The sequence below is a fragment of the Seriola dumerili genome, unplaced genomic scaffold, assembly GCF_002260705.1.
Source record: "Seriola dumerili isolate Sdu_G_001 unplaced genomic scaffold, Sdu_1.0 BDQW01000088.1, whole genome shotgun sequence".
NCBI lineage: Eukaryota > Metazoa > Chordata > Actinopteri > Carangiformes > Carangidae > Seriola > Seriola dumerili.
The window spans coordinates 421,113-434,812 of NW_019174343.1; the positions used below are offsets into that span (position 1 = coordinate 421,113).

The 13,700-nt window shown below is 38.7% G+C and overlaps 1 protein-coding gene across 1 annotated transcript in view; it reads right to left on the bottom strand.

Moving 5' to 3' along the window:
* LOC111221701 (dihydropyridine-sensitive L-type skeletal muscle calcium channel subunit alpha-1-like) overlaps positions 1-13,700 on the bottom strand; it is a 90,222-nt gene that overhangs the window by 31,987 nt on the left and 44,535 nt on the right. Inside the window, exons 20-32 of the mRNA XM_022745212.1 lie at positions 11,971-12,077; positions 11,799-11,886; positions 11,599-11,706; positions 11,453-11,505; positions 11,030-11,176; positions 10,365-10,566; positions 10,079-10,237; positions 7,816-7,926; positions 6,670-6,753; positions 4,341-4,388; positions 1,894-1,920; positions 1,677-1,802; positions 1,502-1,567 (exon numbers count right to left, since the gene is read on the bottom strand). Coding sequence (XP_022600933.1) covers positions 1,502-1,567; positions 1,677-1,802; positions 1,894-1,920; positions 4,341-4,388; positions 6,670-6,753; positions 7,816-7,926; positions 10,079-10,237; positions 10,365-10,566; positions 11,030-11,176; positions 11,453-11,505; positions 11,599-11,706; positions 11,799-11,886; positions 11,971-12,077 — 1,326 coding nt within the window. The remainder of the gene's footprint in view (positions 1-1,501; positions 1,568-1,676; positions 1,803-1,893; positions 1,921-4,340; positions 4,389-6,669; positions 6,754-7,815; positions 7,927-10,078; positions 10,238-10,364; positions 10,567-11,029; positions 11,177-11,452; positions 11,506-11,598; positions 11,707-11,798; positions 11,887-11,970; positions 12,078-13,700) is intronic.

Here is a 13,700-nt window from a genome sequence, read left to right on the forward strand (position 1 = left end):
GCAGATAGATACACACACACACACACACACACACAACAGACACACACAAATTCACACACACAAATTCACACGCACGCACGCACGCACACACACACACACACACACACACACACACACACACACACACACACACACACACTCACAAACAAAGGGACACCCAGACAAGTTGACAGGTACACAGACAGACAGGCAGATAGACAGACAGGCAAACAATCAGACAGACAGAGACAGGCAGACACATAGACACAATATTATTCAGGAAACATTTGGCTGTTAATTTCAGTTTGCAGTCTAACTGACTCCACATTATTTATATTCTAATTGGTGGATTATCTTTAGAGCTCATTCTGATTGGTGGATTACCTTTAACCAGTGTTTTCCAGGTGCTACCTTTTTCAGAGATATAGACAGGTTGGCAGCCAGACAGACAGAGAACATTGTCACCATGGCAACCTCTGAGAAATACAGACAGTGATTTACACACCTCTCAACTGTTTTCACTGGAAATATGTTTCAGTCCATTTTTAGTCAGGAAGCATTCAGTAGTTAATTTCAGTTTGTCATTCAAACTGACACAGAAACACATATAAATATAGACAAGCAGAGAGGCACACAGAGAGACAGACAGGCAGACAGACACAGACAGGTAGACAGACAGACTGGCAGATAGAAACACACACACACACACCCTCACACAGACAGAAAGCTGTTTACAAGTAAGTACTAATAGAGCGAGATAACACTTCAGACTGGACATAACATCAGTAAATACAGCAACAGACATATTGAATTTAACCTGCTGAACTGGTGTTATACTCCAGATCCTCCTTTTACTTTCCATTGGTTGTTATGAATGAATGAAACTGGAAGTAACGTCCTTTGTACAGATTGAATCGTGAGGAGTGAATTACACGCACCAAACAGCAGGCACATTCAAAATTTATCCAGGAATTTTCTAGATTGATATTAATATCTTAATTTTAATATTTTCTAAATTTATGATAGCCAATAAATTGAATGACAACCGAAGGTCCAACATCTATGGTGTCCTGCTCGTGAGGCAGAGCTCAGACCCAACAGCAACATTTAGACAAACAGGAAAGGGTTCACATCCTGACAAGTTTTGAAACTGGGAAAGAAATTATGTTAGCTGACAGAGAACAGCAGCACACCCTGCTACACCACATAACTGTCACACATGTAGAGATAATGTGACCAGTGTCATCCTGGTAACATTGTGTAGACCTCTCTCTCCTCTTACCAATGGCTTTGATGTTTGATTCACATAAATACCAACACATCTTAAACTAGACTAAAATTTATGAATAAATTTTTGTGGGATTGCTGCTTTTGGAAAAGTTGAAGCTCAACTGCACTGCTGGCAAAAAAAAGAAAAAAGAAGGGATTTATCTACATATTACACATCCTCATAATTAGCTGGACTGTTAAAACCTTTTGAGATGAGAAATAGCTATTTCTGTCTGTGTGTGTATGGGTGTACCTGCATTCCAACCACAGCGTAGATAAAGAACAGCATGAGGATGAGCAGGGCCACATAGGGCAGAGCCTGTAAAACAATGACTCTGTCCGTCACACAGTAACACCCATATGATGATGATAATGATGATGATGATGATGATGATGATGATGATGATGATGATGGCAACGACTCTGACCTGCAGCGACTTGATGAAGGTCCACAGAAGATTGCGTATCCCCTCAGAGCGATTCAACAATTTGACCAGACGCATGACACGGAACAGTCTGAAGAAGGTGATGGACACACTCATGTTCTCAGACGACTTCAAAAAGAGAGACAAACACATGTTACACATGCACAGAGCAGCTGAGACGCTCCACTGAAATGAATGAGGAAGAGATGAAGCAGCTCACCGCAATCGCCTGCATGGGATCCACTGCCTGCAGACACAAACACACCTGTGGTTTGCACTCACTCATATGGCAGTGTTAGTGTCAACACAACCACATTCTATATTTCATAAAGGAAGCAGAAGGATAGTCAACATGCAGATCAGTGCCAGATCAAGTCAAGTGTAGAGGGTTACACAGCTAAAGGAAACACACTAGAGCTGGACTGTGTCCAGGTGTCTGGGCCTAACACTGACTCTTATCATGACTAGTCACTCAGCATCAGATAAAGCTTTATTAGTATTTTCTCAACAAACTGGTCAAACCAACAAGAAACAGGACACAGCTGTTATCGACAGTGCAGTTTTATTCCTGTGTTGTTCATCATGGTGTTTCCTTTCGTACAAGACACAGAATCACAAACTCTCAAGATCAGAGTAAATATCAGATGTGAGCGGTTGTGTTCTCCCTCAACAAGCACTGAGCAGCTAAATGAAAAGGTACAAAGTAGTTCAAATCAGATAAGTAAAGAAAAAGAAATATATTTTTTTTTCTTTGCTATTTTAGGTAAGTATAAGGTATAGTATAAGTATAATATATCACTTACATGATTTTTTAAGGGTAAGTACTAACTGTAATTATCTGTTGTAGACCATGCTGCCCATATCTGCAAGTTGGTTTAAATACTTTGCAAAAATACATATTCATTCAAATAGCCACATCATATGAACTTAAAACACACAAATATTGTAAATTATAATAGCTTATTTCTATTTAATTATTATTTTACCGACTCAGTTTTCTCTTATTGTGAATTCCTTTCATGTCATCTTATTTCAACATTTCAACCTTGTTTGCTCTGTTTTTATGGTTAGGAAAGGAGTTCATTAAGTAAGTTAGTTAAAAAAAACAAAACAAAAAAAAAACATTATGAATTCTCCTTCACATCTTTCCTTGACCGCATGATGTTTTCCATCAAGTTCAAGGAAAAGTGCTTAGGAGTGCTGAGATTATTTTGACTTTTTGAGTGCAGCCCTGGCTTCATGAACATAATTTGGCTGACCATGTGCTGCCAACAAAAAACATTACTTCCTGTCTAACTTCTTCTTCTGTGACTCTGACAGGAAGTACAAAATCTACAGCCTACGATACTCAAATATACCACCAGGGGGAGTATAACTTTTCCTGCAGTTGCAAGACATGAGCAGCTTCAGTCTGAGGTGACAGATTTTTCCTTGGCCTGTTTCCTGATAGGTCCTAAGACTCTAAAGTGTTTACTAAAAACCCCTCATTTGTCAAAACAGCTTCTTCATGTAGTCTTTTAGTTACTGTATGTGACTATATACTGTGCTACACATTAGAAACACAACAATCATAACTATTTAACGTGTAAACTACACAGTTAGTTACTTAGTTCAGTAAACAGCTGACAGTTTTCAGTCTGCTGCTCGTAACCCTGACCCAGCTGCTGCTGATGAGGTCAATGTTGTTTTTTACCCAAATCAAACCTAAAATCAAGCATCATGGGATACCCACATATTTCCTCTGGAAGAACAAAGAAGAGATTATTTTTTTCTGGCTGATGATACATTATTAGTTCTGACACTACAGCTCATAGTTTCATTAGAAGCAAGTTTGTTTCTAGATCTGCTTACATTCAATATCTAAACTGAACTCAACACACGGCCTCTTATAACACACTAAAACAAAACACAAGCAAATCAGTTTGAAAACTGCACTGCATCACAACACAACCAAACAGACAAACACACTGAAAGTAGCACAGATGATAACAGAATTGTATCCAGGGAAGACAGTGATGAACCAGGCTGGGATGACCCTGTTGTTCAGAGACTTTTGTTACTGAAGTTGGACACAAAATGAGCTAAAATTATTATAATTTTTTTTACATTGTGATCACATGACTCAGATGTTACTGCAGATATCTGCTGTTAGCCTAGCCTATTAGCTTTTTGCTCATTATTAACCTGGCAAGTATAATAATTTTCAGCACATTAAATTTCAGCACATTTTTCAAGATTTTTTTCCTCATGCAGACTTTAACTTAAAAACTTTAAGACACAACCCTGATGTCTGGAAGTGGGTGTGGCCTGATTGTCTCAGTTGTCTCACTAATCTTTGTCTTGTGTATCCTCTTTTCTTCTTATATTGAATAGTGTAACATCTCATTAGTCAGAGCTTCATTGTGCACTACATGAGGTATAGTTGAGTGATTTGTAGTTTGAGCTTGTTACTGTTAGAATATTGCCTGAAATCGCCTCCATCTGAGCAGGTAGAACAGGTTGATGATGTTGGTCACGCTGATCACGTTAATTACATTTGATCATCTGGATCTTGTTTTAGCGACAGGGGGCCATGGCTTTTAAACATCCTTGACTGTCCAAGCATTGTTCAGACAAATTCCATGCAACATGTGAATGTCGTGCAAACTGAAGCAAATGAATAGTTACAGCGCAGCCATGGAGACAGTAAAGTCCTCCAGAGGAGGCCAGTGCTGCCTGTGGGAGGAAACAAGAAGAAGTGATATCAGAAAGAGAGAGAGCTGTGAAGGTGCGCATGTGGCAGCAGAGACGAAAATGTAATGTCAGCATTCATAAAACTGAAGATAGACTCTTATGTACCACATGGATACTACCTCTGTGAGCCTTCACAGTGTCTTTGTGTTGTCCCCTGGAAATACAACTGAATTCTTTATGACTCAGTTGCACTTGATAAATATTACATAAAGAACTTATCAAGGTTGAATATGCAGCAGATTAAAATGCAGGTTACTGTACACAACTGTGACTCCACATGACCAAAAAGATGAATCAGGATTTTCCCAGATTGTTTTTGTTTCTTGAGGAAAATGCAAAAAGACTAAAGCATCAATTGTATCTGTTAGGTCAACATGTTCAGACTTGATCAAAATAACAAAAGGCTCTCATCATTGTCATCAACATAGATCATCTCTGACAGCAATGTTTGAACTGTCACCATCAGATACTCCAACCACAATAACTACAGCCTGAAGGACGCATAGACACATTTCACCTGCTGCGGTTTTATTCAACGGGCAGGTGAAAGTGCAGTGGTACAAAAATTGCAACAAACAGGACATTTATGTTAAGGAGACTAATGTCATACAAAGACAAAAACCACTGGACCCGACTACAGGGCTCCAGCTCCTGCGGCCTGTTCAGGCCCAGGCTGCAGTCTAGAGGTGACCACCTCTACCCTGGCTTTATACCTGAAACCACAGTTAATTGTAATCCAGACTACAACGGACAGGCAAAGGACCACGCAGATGTGACCCAATAAGCTTTGACTTTAGTACAGTAAAGTTTTCTTCTAATGAGCAACAAATGATTGGTAATAAAGTGAAACGATAAAGACCAAATAATATATGCTGATATAATACGGCATTACATTCACCTAATTACACCTGTCTAATGAAGCTATCATAGGTCCATGATGGAAGTATTCAATGGGAAGTTTGACAGCATAATTTGTAGAATAGCGTTTAACTGTAGCATATTTTGGATCTGATATGACATTATATTTTATTTCTCATTAGACTACAGAAAAATAAATGGTGTCTAATAGTATAGTAATTAATTAGAGTATAATTTGGTGTAATAATGTCTAAGGTTTGTTTATTTAGATCTAATATGTAATTATAGGTGGTTTCTAATTGCAGCATAATTTAGGTGTAGCCTCTCAAAAGGGTATAACTATGTTTGTTTACTGTCCAATAAAGAACATAATACTTATAGTTTTGTCTGATTTGATACAAACTACGGCTTGTTATGTCCTTTTACAACTTTTTGTGTCTAATTTAATACTAAGTAAGTTATTACAAGTAAGTTATATACTTATTGGTGTCTAATTTTGTACATGCTACGGCTTGTTATGTCTTATGACTTTTTATGTCTTATTGTCTAATTTGATACAAACTAGGGCTTGTTATGTTTTATTAGTGTTTCGTAAAAAAAAGTGCAAACAAGAAGAGAGTGAAAGCATCATCACTGTCAGTAAACCTGTCGGATTTAAGAATCTGTGTTCAGTTCAAATGAAGCTCTAACAGTCATTATGTAGTTTTTTTGTGTGATATAATCTCTTGTTATAAGCTCTGTTATAAAACTCAAAGTCAAAAGACTCAAACAGCAAAACCATCCACTGATCTATACAAATCTACAGTCTACTGAGCAAAATATTATATCAAAAGTTTATATTTATGTCCTGTTTTATGTAACAGGACTAACAGGTGATGAAGACAGGTGTTTAACCCAAATTAAAATCAGGACACATCACAAATATACTGTACAGTGTTCCTGTAAATTTTCTAATTGATGATGTGGAGTGAAGTTAAAGGAAGTTGAATTTAAACTAAAATACAATAGAAATGATTAATGACAAGGTCACCAGTCAATGTCTGTCCTGCTGATTAAAATCAACTACACAGATCTACTCTGCAAACAGAAACAGAGTTTCTATACAACATAATTTTGTTTATTACCTAAGCTGTTCACTCTGTTCATCATGTGTGTTAACATCAGCTGTTTCTTTAATCTGTTTCACTTTTGTGTTTTACTCTGACATGTATGTCTTCACAAAACCTGAATCCTGTTGAACAACTTAATAAAAAGTTATCAATATATACAAAAATATGTACGGCTAATTGTAAGATTAAGTGAAGCAACCAGTAAATTAATGTAAGTAAAACCAGAGGATAATAAACCTGTGTTTGAATATGTGAAAAGAATATCAAAGATTATTTGTGAGTGTGTGTGTACTCACATCAATCTCGCTCAACATCACGTCCACAACACTTCCAATGACGATGACGAAGTCAAACACGTTCCAGGGGTCTCCAAAATAACCCTGAGAAAACAGCACAACTGTAGGTGTGCGTGTGTGTGTGTGTGTGTGTGTGTGTATGTGTGTGTGTGTGTGTGTTTCTGGTTACTGTTGTTTAGAGTTTTATTTCATCCCACAGACAATATGATCTGCCCAACCATCAACAGAGAGAACTGATGGAGCCAGTCGCCCAGTCCATCGGGGAAGTTCCTGCCTTCCAACATCAATTACACTACAGGTTCTGACCATGAAAACCTGCAGCTACAGTTCAACTTACAGTCAGTGAGATCTTTATATTCTGTTCATGACTGGGTCGATGTGGAGATGAAATAACATTTAATCATCAAATTTCACTTGTAGACATCTCAGTATCATTAGTAATACAGCTCAATAGTAAATAGACAAATCATTTCCCACCATTGTCCAACTTACACGGTTCCTTTTATCAGTTATTGATTAATCCTCTTTTCGTCTTTGTGATTATCAGACATCACATCTCTCTTATTAGTTAATAAATCTTTTTATTTAATATCAGTCTTTGTCCTGTTGTATCCCTCTGAAGTAGAGATCAGAGATGCATTGAATCAAAAAGTCGCAGCGCTTATATTAGACTAAATACACTAATTATATTAATTATTTATTAATTACTAATACGTCCCCTGAAGTGGGAGGTGGTGCAGTATCCTCCAACTCGGCACCAATCTCATCAAAACCAACATGCTGTTTTTCTACCACAAGGTGGTCCTGCTGTATGTGGATGCAGAGAGACCATGGGCAGCTTGTGAATTTGATTTCATCATCTGCTCCACCGGGTTCAGACAGGTAATCAAACATCTATTAGCATGTGGAAGTATTACTGCGTAGGCTACAGTTAGGAACTTCAGATAATGCTAGTGCTACTGATATTCTGCCACACTGAACTGTGTGTGTGAGGGGTGAACAGCTAATTCACTCAGAAAGCACACACTCTCTCATAAGACCTGCCTTCTGGAAGCTTGGCACCCAATCAAAAATGAGATCCAACAGTCTGTGACCACTGTGGTGGTCCACTGATCACAAACAGTGATGTGTTGAGTATTGACTAACCTTGGCTTTGAAGGCCATGAGTTTAAGGATCATTTCCACAGTGAAGAGCACAGTGAAGATCACGTTCAGCATGTCAGACAGGTGAGTGACGTGGTCTGACTGGTTACAGTGCTGTGGGTTAAAAAGGCACAGACAGCTTCATAAAGTGAGACAGTGATGTTAGCTGTTTGTTAGCTCTAAGCTTGTAATGAGGATAGTTACAAGAGGAGAGCCAGCTGGAGAAGAAGAGTCCAGACCAGGACAACAAGACTGTCAGTCTGTTAAACCCAGTTCACACATTCAGCATCCATGTCATAGACTCTGCTCAGAGCCTGGGAGTATTTAGTTGAATATGTAAATTGCTCAGATCTGACTCGACAGTTCATTTCTCCTGTTGTAACTATACAGGTGCAAAGTATGATCTAGTTTTCTCTCCTGTGACTGAAGATTAAGTGAAGAAAAGGTTTTGCCAGGATAATCTTTATGAAAGTTTCTTAAAAGGTTATGCTAGATTTGAACAATAATATAGCAGCAAACAACTATTTTCTTAAGGAAGTGATAGTGGAGTAATTGCCTCCTCTGTCTGTGTTGCAATCTGAGTTAGCCTGCTCTTTAATTTGGTAGCCTGTCTGGCAGTGCATGCATGTATGTGTTAGTGCATGTGAGTCCCTTCTGTTAAAGCGTTGGTCCTCCCTACATTTATAAACACATAGGTGAGATGGCTCAGTGCAGTAAGCAGCATTCAGGTGAGAGTGACCTTCAAAATTTCCTCCACTGAGGAAGAAACCACATTTTCCTCTAAAAAAGGCCTCAAACAAAGAAAGAAATGAGACCAGAGTACAGGTGGACTGAACATGAGGACTACCAGCTCAAATCCAGGTTGGCTGGTGGACTGTCAAAACATAATAGTACATAAAGTTTTAAAAGTCTTTAGCGGCTCCATCAGTGTCATTGGTGCGGCTGGTCCCAGTGGATCAGTCCAAGACCAAATTCTGTCCCAGTACGACGTGGAGCCAATACTGGTCGGGGTTTACTGAGAGGTTCATAATATCACTACCTGGCTAATTGCTGGCATTGTTGTGGAGTGTATCACAGCAATGCTAGCGCGGGCTAATGGTTGTAGTTAGATTATTTTTTGTTGGCTTTTGTACACAGGGTAACTTTATTCAATTAAGCTTCTTGTTGTGTTTAGTGAACTATTTCACTGAGCTTCATAACAACTTGACACTTTGTTGAGAATGTGAAGGGAGGGGAGAGGGAGGCATGGCCAATGAAGCATTTATTTTGGTTTGAGATGCTGGTGGGCTAGTGGTATCTAGTAGCAGTGACGATCACATATGCACACACACAAACACACACACACACACACACACACACACACACACACACACACCGGCTGATGGACTAGATGTCGCACTCGACCACCAATATTTTGAGATGATTTTAGAGACAGATCTGAGAGACGGAACAATGTCACCATTGTAAGTCAGGGCTGAAAATATCTAAACCCTCCAGATGTAGGATTTAGAGAGTAGGATTTAGAGAGTTTCAGGTCTCCGAGTATAAACTACTGAACGTGTAAAAGTTAGCGAGTCACTGAGAGAGGGGATTACCTAGTTATAGAATTAATACTGTGATTCTTACATTCCAGTTCAGTGTGAAATTTAAAGAAAGATTTGATTAGTCAAGATGAGAACAACAAAACTGGTCTACTTCATATGAAAACTTTAGTACATTTGCTGCCTTAAAAACATGAGTAAACTTAACTTTAAATGACAGTTTGTATGAACATAACTGAATTTATCTTAACTTGAAATCCTGAGTTGAAATAGTGTGGTGTAATTTATTTGACAGTGTAAGAGTGCTTTTAACTCAGAGTATCAAGTTCAAAGAACAAATTATGTTTTCTAACACAACTTGTTTAACTGAACTTTCTGTGTTGAAGCTAAACCTAAATTTTTAAATTACCCTACATGAATTATTTTACAGTATATTTCATTTAGCTGCTGTTCTTCATTAGACTAACTATGTCACATAAACTATACACCCTAGTGTGTTAAATGATAAACTGCAACAGGTTTGTTTGTTTCTTCAGTTTTCTACACAAAATCTCATTCTGTTAAAATCATTAAACAGACAACATGACATTAAATATCAATCATCATATGATACAAGTATTTTTAGTCATAGATTAAAAAGAAAATGAACAGCTGAAACCTTCCTCTCTACTCTCTGTCTGTGTAAATCTTTGGGCGTGTGTTAATGTGTTATGTTGTGTTCATACCTGCATCCCCAGACACATGGTGTTGAGCATTATGAGCAGGAACATCAGGTACTCAAAATAACAGGAGGTGACGATGTACCACACCTGATACTGGTAGGGGTTCTTAGGAATGTAACATCTCAGTGGTCGGGCCTTCAGAGCATACTGAACACATTGACGCTGGACAGGTAAAAAATAAGGGGGAGGGGTGGGGTTACAGGGCTCAGACAATGTAAAGACATATACACACCTATTGTTTGTGTGTGTGTGTGTGTGTGTGTGTGTGTGTGTGTGTGTGTGTGTGTACCTGGTTCTTGTCCAGCTCACAGTTCTTATACTCCTGCTCTCCTTGCTCCTGGAAGGTGACAATGACGAAGCCCACAAATATGTTCATCATGAAGAAGGCGATGAGGATGAGGTAGATGATGAAGAATATCGAAATGGCCACCCGGTTGTTGTACACTGGGCCTTTGTCCTCTAGGTTTGAATCTATGGCTTTATATAGAATCCTAGGTAACACACACACACACACAGTAAGATGTACAGTATGTCAAACAAAGGGAAAAAAGGTGGTCACTTGCAACCAATCCAAAAAACTATGTAACACAAGATAATCCAAACACACTGAGAAGACGGGAGCAAGAGACAAAAGAACTTCACAAATCCAAATTGAAGCAAAACCGATGAACTGACAAAGACAACAGGAGCACAGAAACTAAATACACACAAGGGAGGCAAGGGTAATTGATCACAGGTGAAACACATTAGGGCGGGGCAGGGAAACAGGACAAAGACAGGCAGTAAAATAACCACGAAATAGGAAAGTAATTTCAAAACAAAACAGCAAAGTAACAAAAAGTCAAAAACTGTAAAAAAAAAAAAAAAAAACTGTCCACTTAAATAGTCCCTTCATGGCAGACCATGACAGGTAGGTAGGTGAGTTAATCGGGATCTGGTCTGACTCAGACTCACCTGGGCCAGCCTTCAAAGGTGGAGATGGTGAACAGCGTCAGCATGCCATTCAGTATGTTGTCAAAGTTCAGTTCTGAGTTGGTCCACTTCCTCTTATGGACCTCCATCTCATGAAGTGCCCCCTCCTGGTACTTTATGTACCAGCCTCTAAAGCAAACAGACAGGTGAGATCATCCCAAATCCACATAAAGACCAGGGCTGGACCTTGCCCCAAGGTGGAGTGAGGTCAGCAGTGTAGTGTGGTGCGAACCAGACAGAGAACAACCTAATATCTGATACTGATGTGATACTTTTGACTTAAAATATTTTGTACAGAAATTGCAGAAGCAGAGTTTCACAGCAATTTAGATCAACACCAGAACCAGACAGGGGTTTAATCTGAAAAAAGAGTTACACAGCATCACTGAACAACAAAGTCCTTACCTGCAGGTTTTCTCAGTCATCTTGTCTGGATCTGTGCAGGCATAGAACTTCCCCTGGGAAGAAAAGTGATGTTGTCATGAAAAGGTCATAGGTCATTTACGTTCTAAAATACAGTGTTAATGTACTTTGTTTCCTTCTCTGCTCACTTTGAAAAGTTGCACTCCGATGCAGGCGAACATAAAGTCCAGCAGCATGGTGACCAGAACAATGTTTCCAATGGTCTTCACAGCTACAAAAACACACTGGACCACATGCTGCAAACATAGAGACATTACAGCGAGATCGTGAACCGTCTAAGTGTGAGGCCATCTGTTAGAGTGGAGATCTATTCATACATGTCTCATACCTTCAGTCCCTTGGCTCTGTTGATGGCCCTCAGGGGCCGCAGCACCCTTAACACCCTGAGAATCTTCACCACTGAGATGGCACTGGATCTGATATGACACAGACACACTCATTTACTGATAAAGAACAGAGCTGAGAGAGGAGGTGAGTCAATGATGAGTGACTCCACTTACTCCATGCCCATTGAGAGCAGAGACACACTGACCACCAGCAGGTCCAGGATGTTGAAGGAGTTCCTGCAGAAAGAGCCTTTGTGAAGAATCGCTCCGTATGTCGTCATCTGAAAAACAAGACTGGTTATCACATGAAATGAACACCACAACTGAAAATTCACTGCACTGAAGTCCCTGCTGTGGGTACAACATACTGTATATCTTATAACAAATAATATCTGATTATCTTATAAACAAACAAACAAACAAATAGCAAAATCAAATGTTAGTGTCATGAAGTGTTCAGAACATTTGCTGCTTAAATTTAACTAAAATTAAAACGATCAAAATGGGACTAAAGAGGAAAGAAAGTCTTTTGTCTGTTCACTACATTTGTATTAAAATTAATTTATTATCGTAGAGCACAGCCTAATCCGGCGGGGGAGAGCTAGCCCAAAAAGGCACCTCTCCCTGACTCTACCTCCCTCATTCAAAATGGCCGCCACTTTCTCCAACTGGTTAGGGGAGTTTGTTTGCTGAATCTGCTAGTGTGTTTTGTCCGAGTTGATGATGTTGTTTGTGGTAGCATAGGCAAGATAAAGGAGAAAATAGTTGTGGTGTGAGGAGCAGTGATGGCTGGCATTAGGGGAGTGACTCTGGGACGCCAGTGATCACTGTCTAGCCTCCTGGAGGTGTCGTGGGACCAACTAGATGAAACACTGGTGAAAGGAGGTTCCCACCTGATGACCCCAAAGACATGTTAGTTATCACTGCTCATTGGTTTGTATAGCCAAATTAATACTTATCATAGGACTTAGGATGTTAAGCTTAGGGAGCTATTCACTGAGTCTGGTCCATTTTCTGTAGCACAAGTTTCTTGTGTTTACCTTAAATTCATGACCACAATAAAATGTAAAATATCTGTAAATGACTACTAATAAAACTAAAACTGAAATCTGTTCCCAGTACCAGGGAGAAGAGAAAATATTCCTCTTCTCCCTGGTACTGTAAAATGACAGCATCAAAATTTGAAAAAGATAAATAATATAATATGAACAATTTAAATACTTCAAAATGACAAAAAAAACATAGCAGCAGATTGGTGATATTATAGAAGCGCACTGCAAAAAAAAAAAAAATAGACACCATGAGATCATCCCAAGAAAAGATCTCATAATTATGAGATTCTGATCTCGTTATTATCAGGTGCCACATGAGTCAATTTTTTAAAATCAAAAATGAGAAAATTAGCTGTTTTTCCAGAGTCCATGAACATTGAATATACCCCTGCCATATTCTATTGTATTCTTATTTGTATTTTATGTTATTATTTTGCTATCAAGACACAAATGTTTTTACTTCTGTATACTTTTAAAATGTGCTGCTGTTGTGATTATTTGTTTTGTTCATTATTTGGATTTTCCAAAATAAAAGACAGGGGGAAAAAACAATGTTTCTAATAGGTGACAGGTGACAGGTCTGTGTGAAAATCATTCCTTTGTACCTATTCTAAATGATAATGCTTTTCCCACTTGCAAACAGAGAGGTATGGGTAATGTAGGTGACCTATATATTAACAGGAACTTTGCCTCATCTGCAAGTTTTCTTCAGATATTTACAAATTTGAGACTATGGATGATAACTGATAAATGATGACTATGACTACTAGGAAGCATAAGCCTAATTAAAAATCTTGGACAAACATGAGTCCCTGGAGGCAAATAATGCCTCAGCTTAGTGGTTGTCTTTCA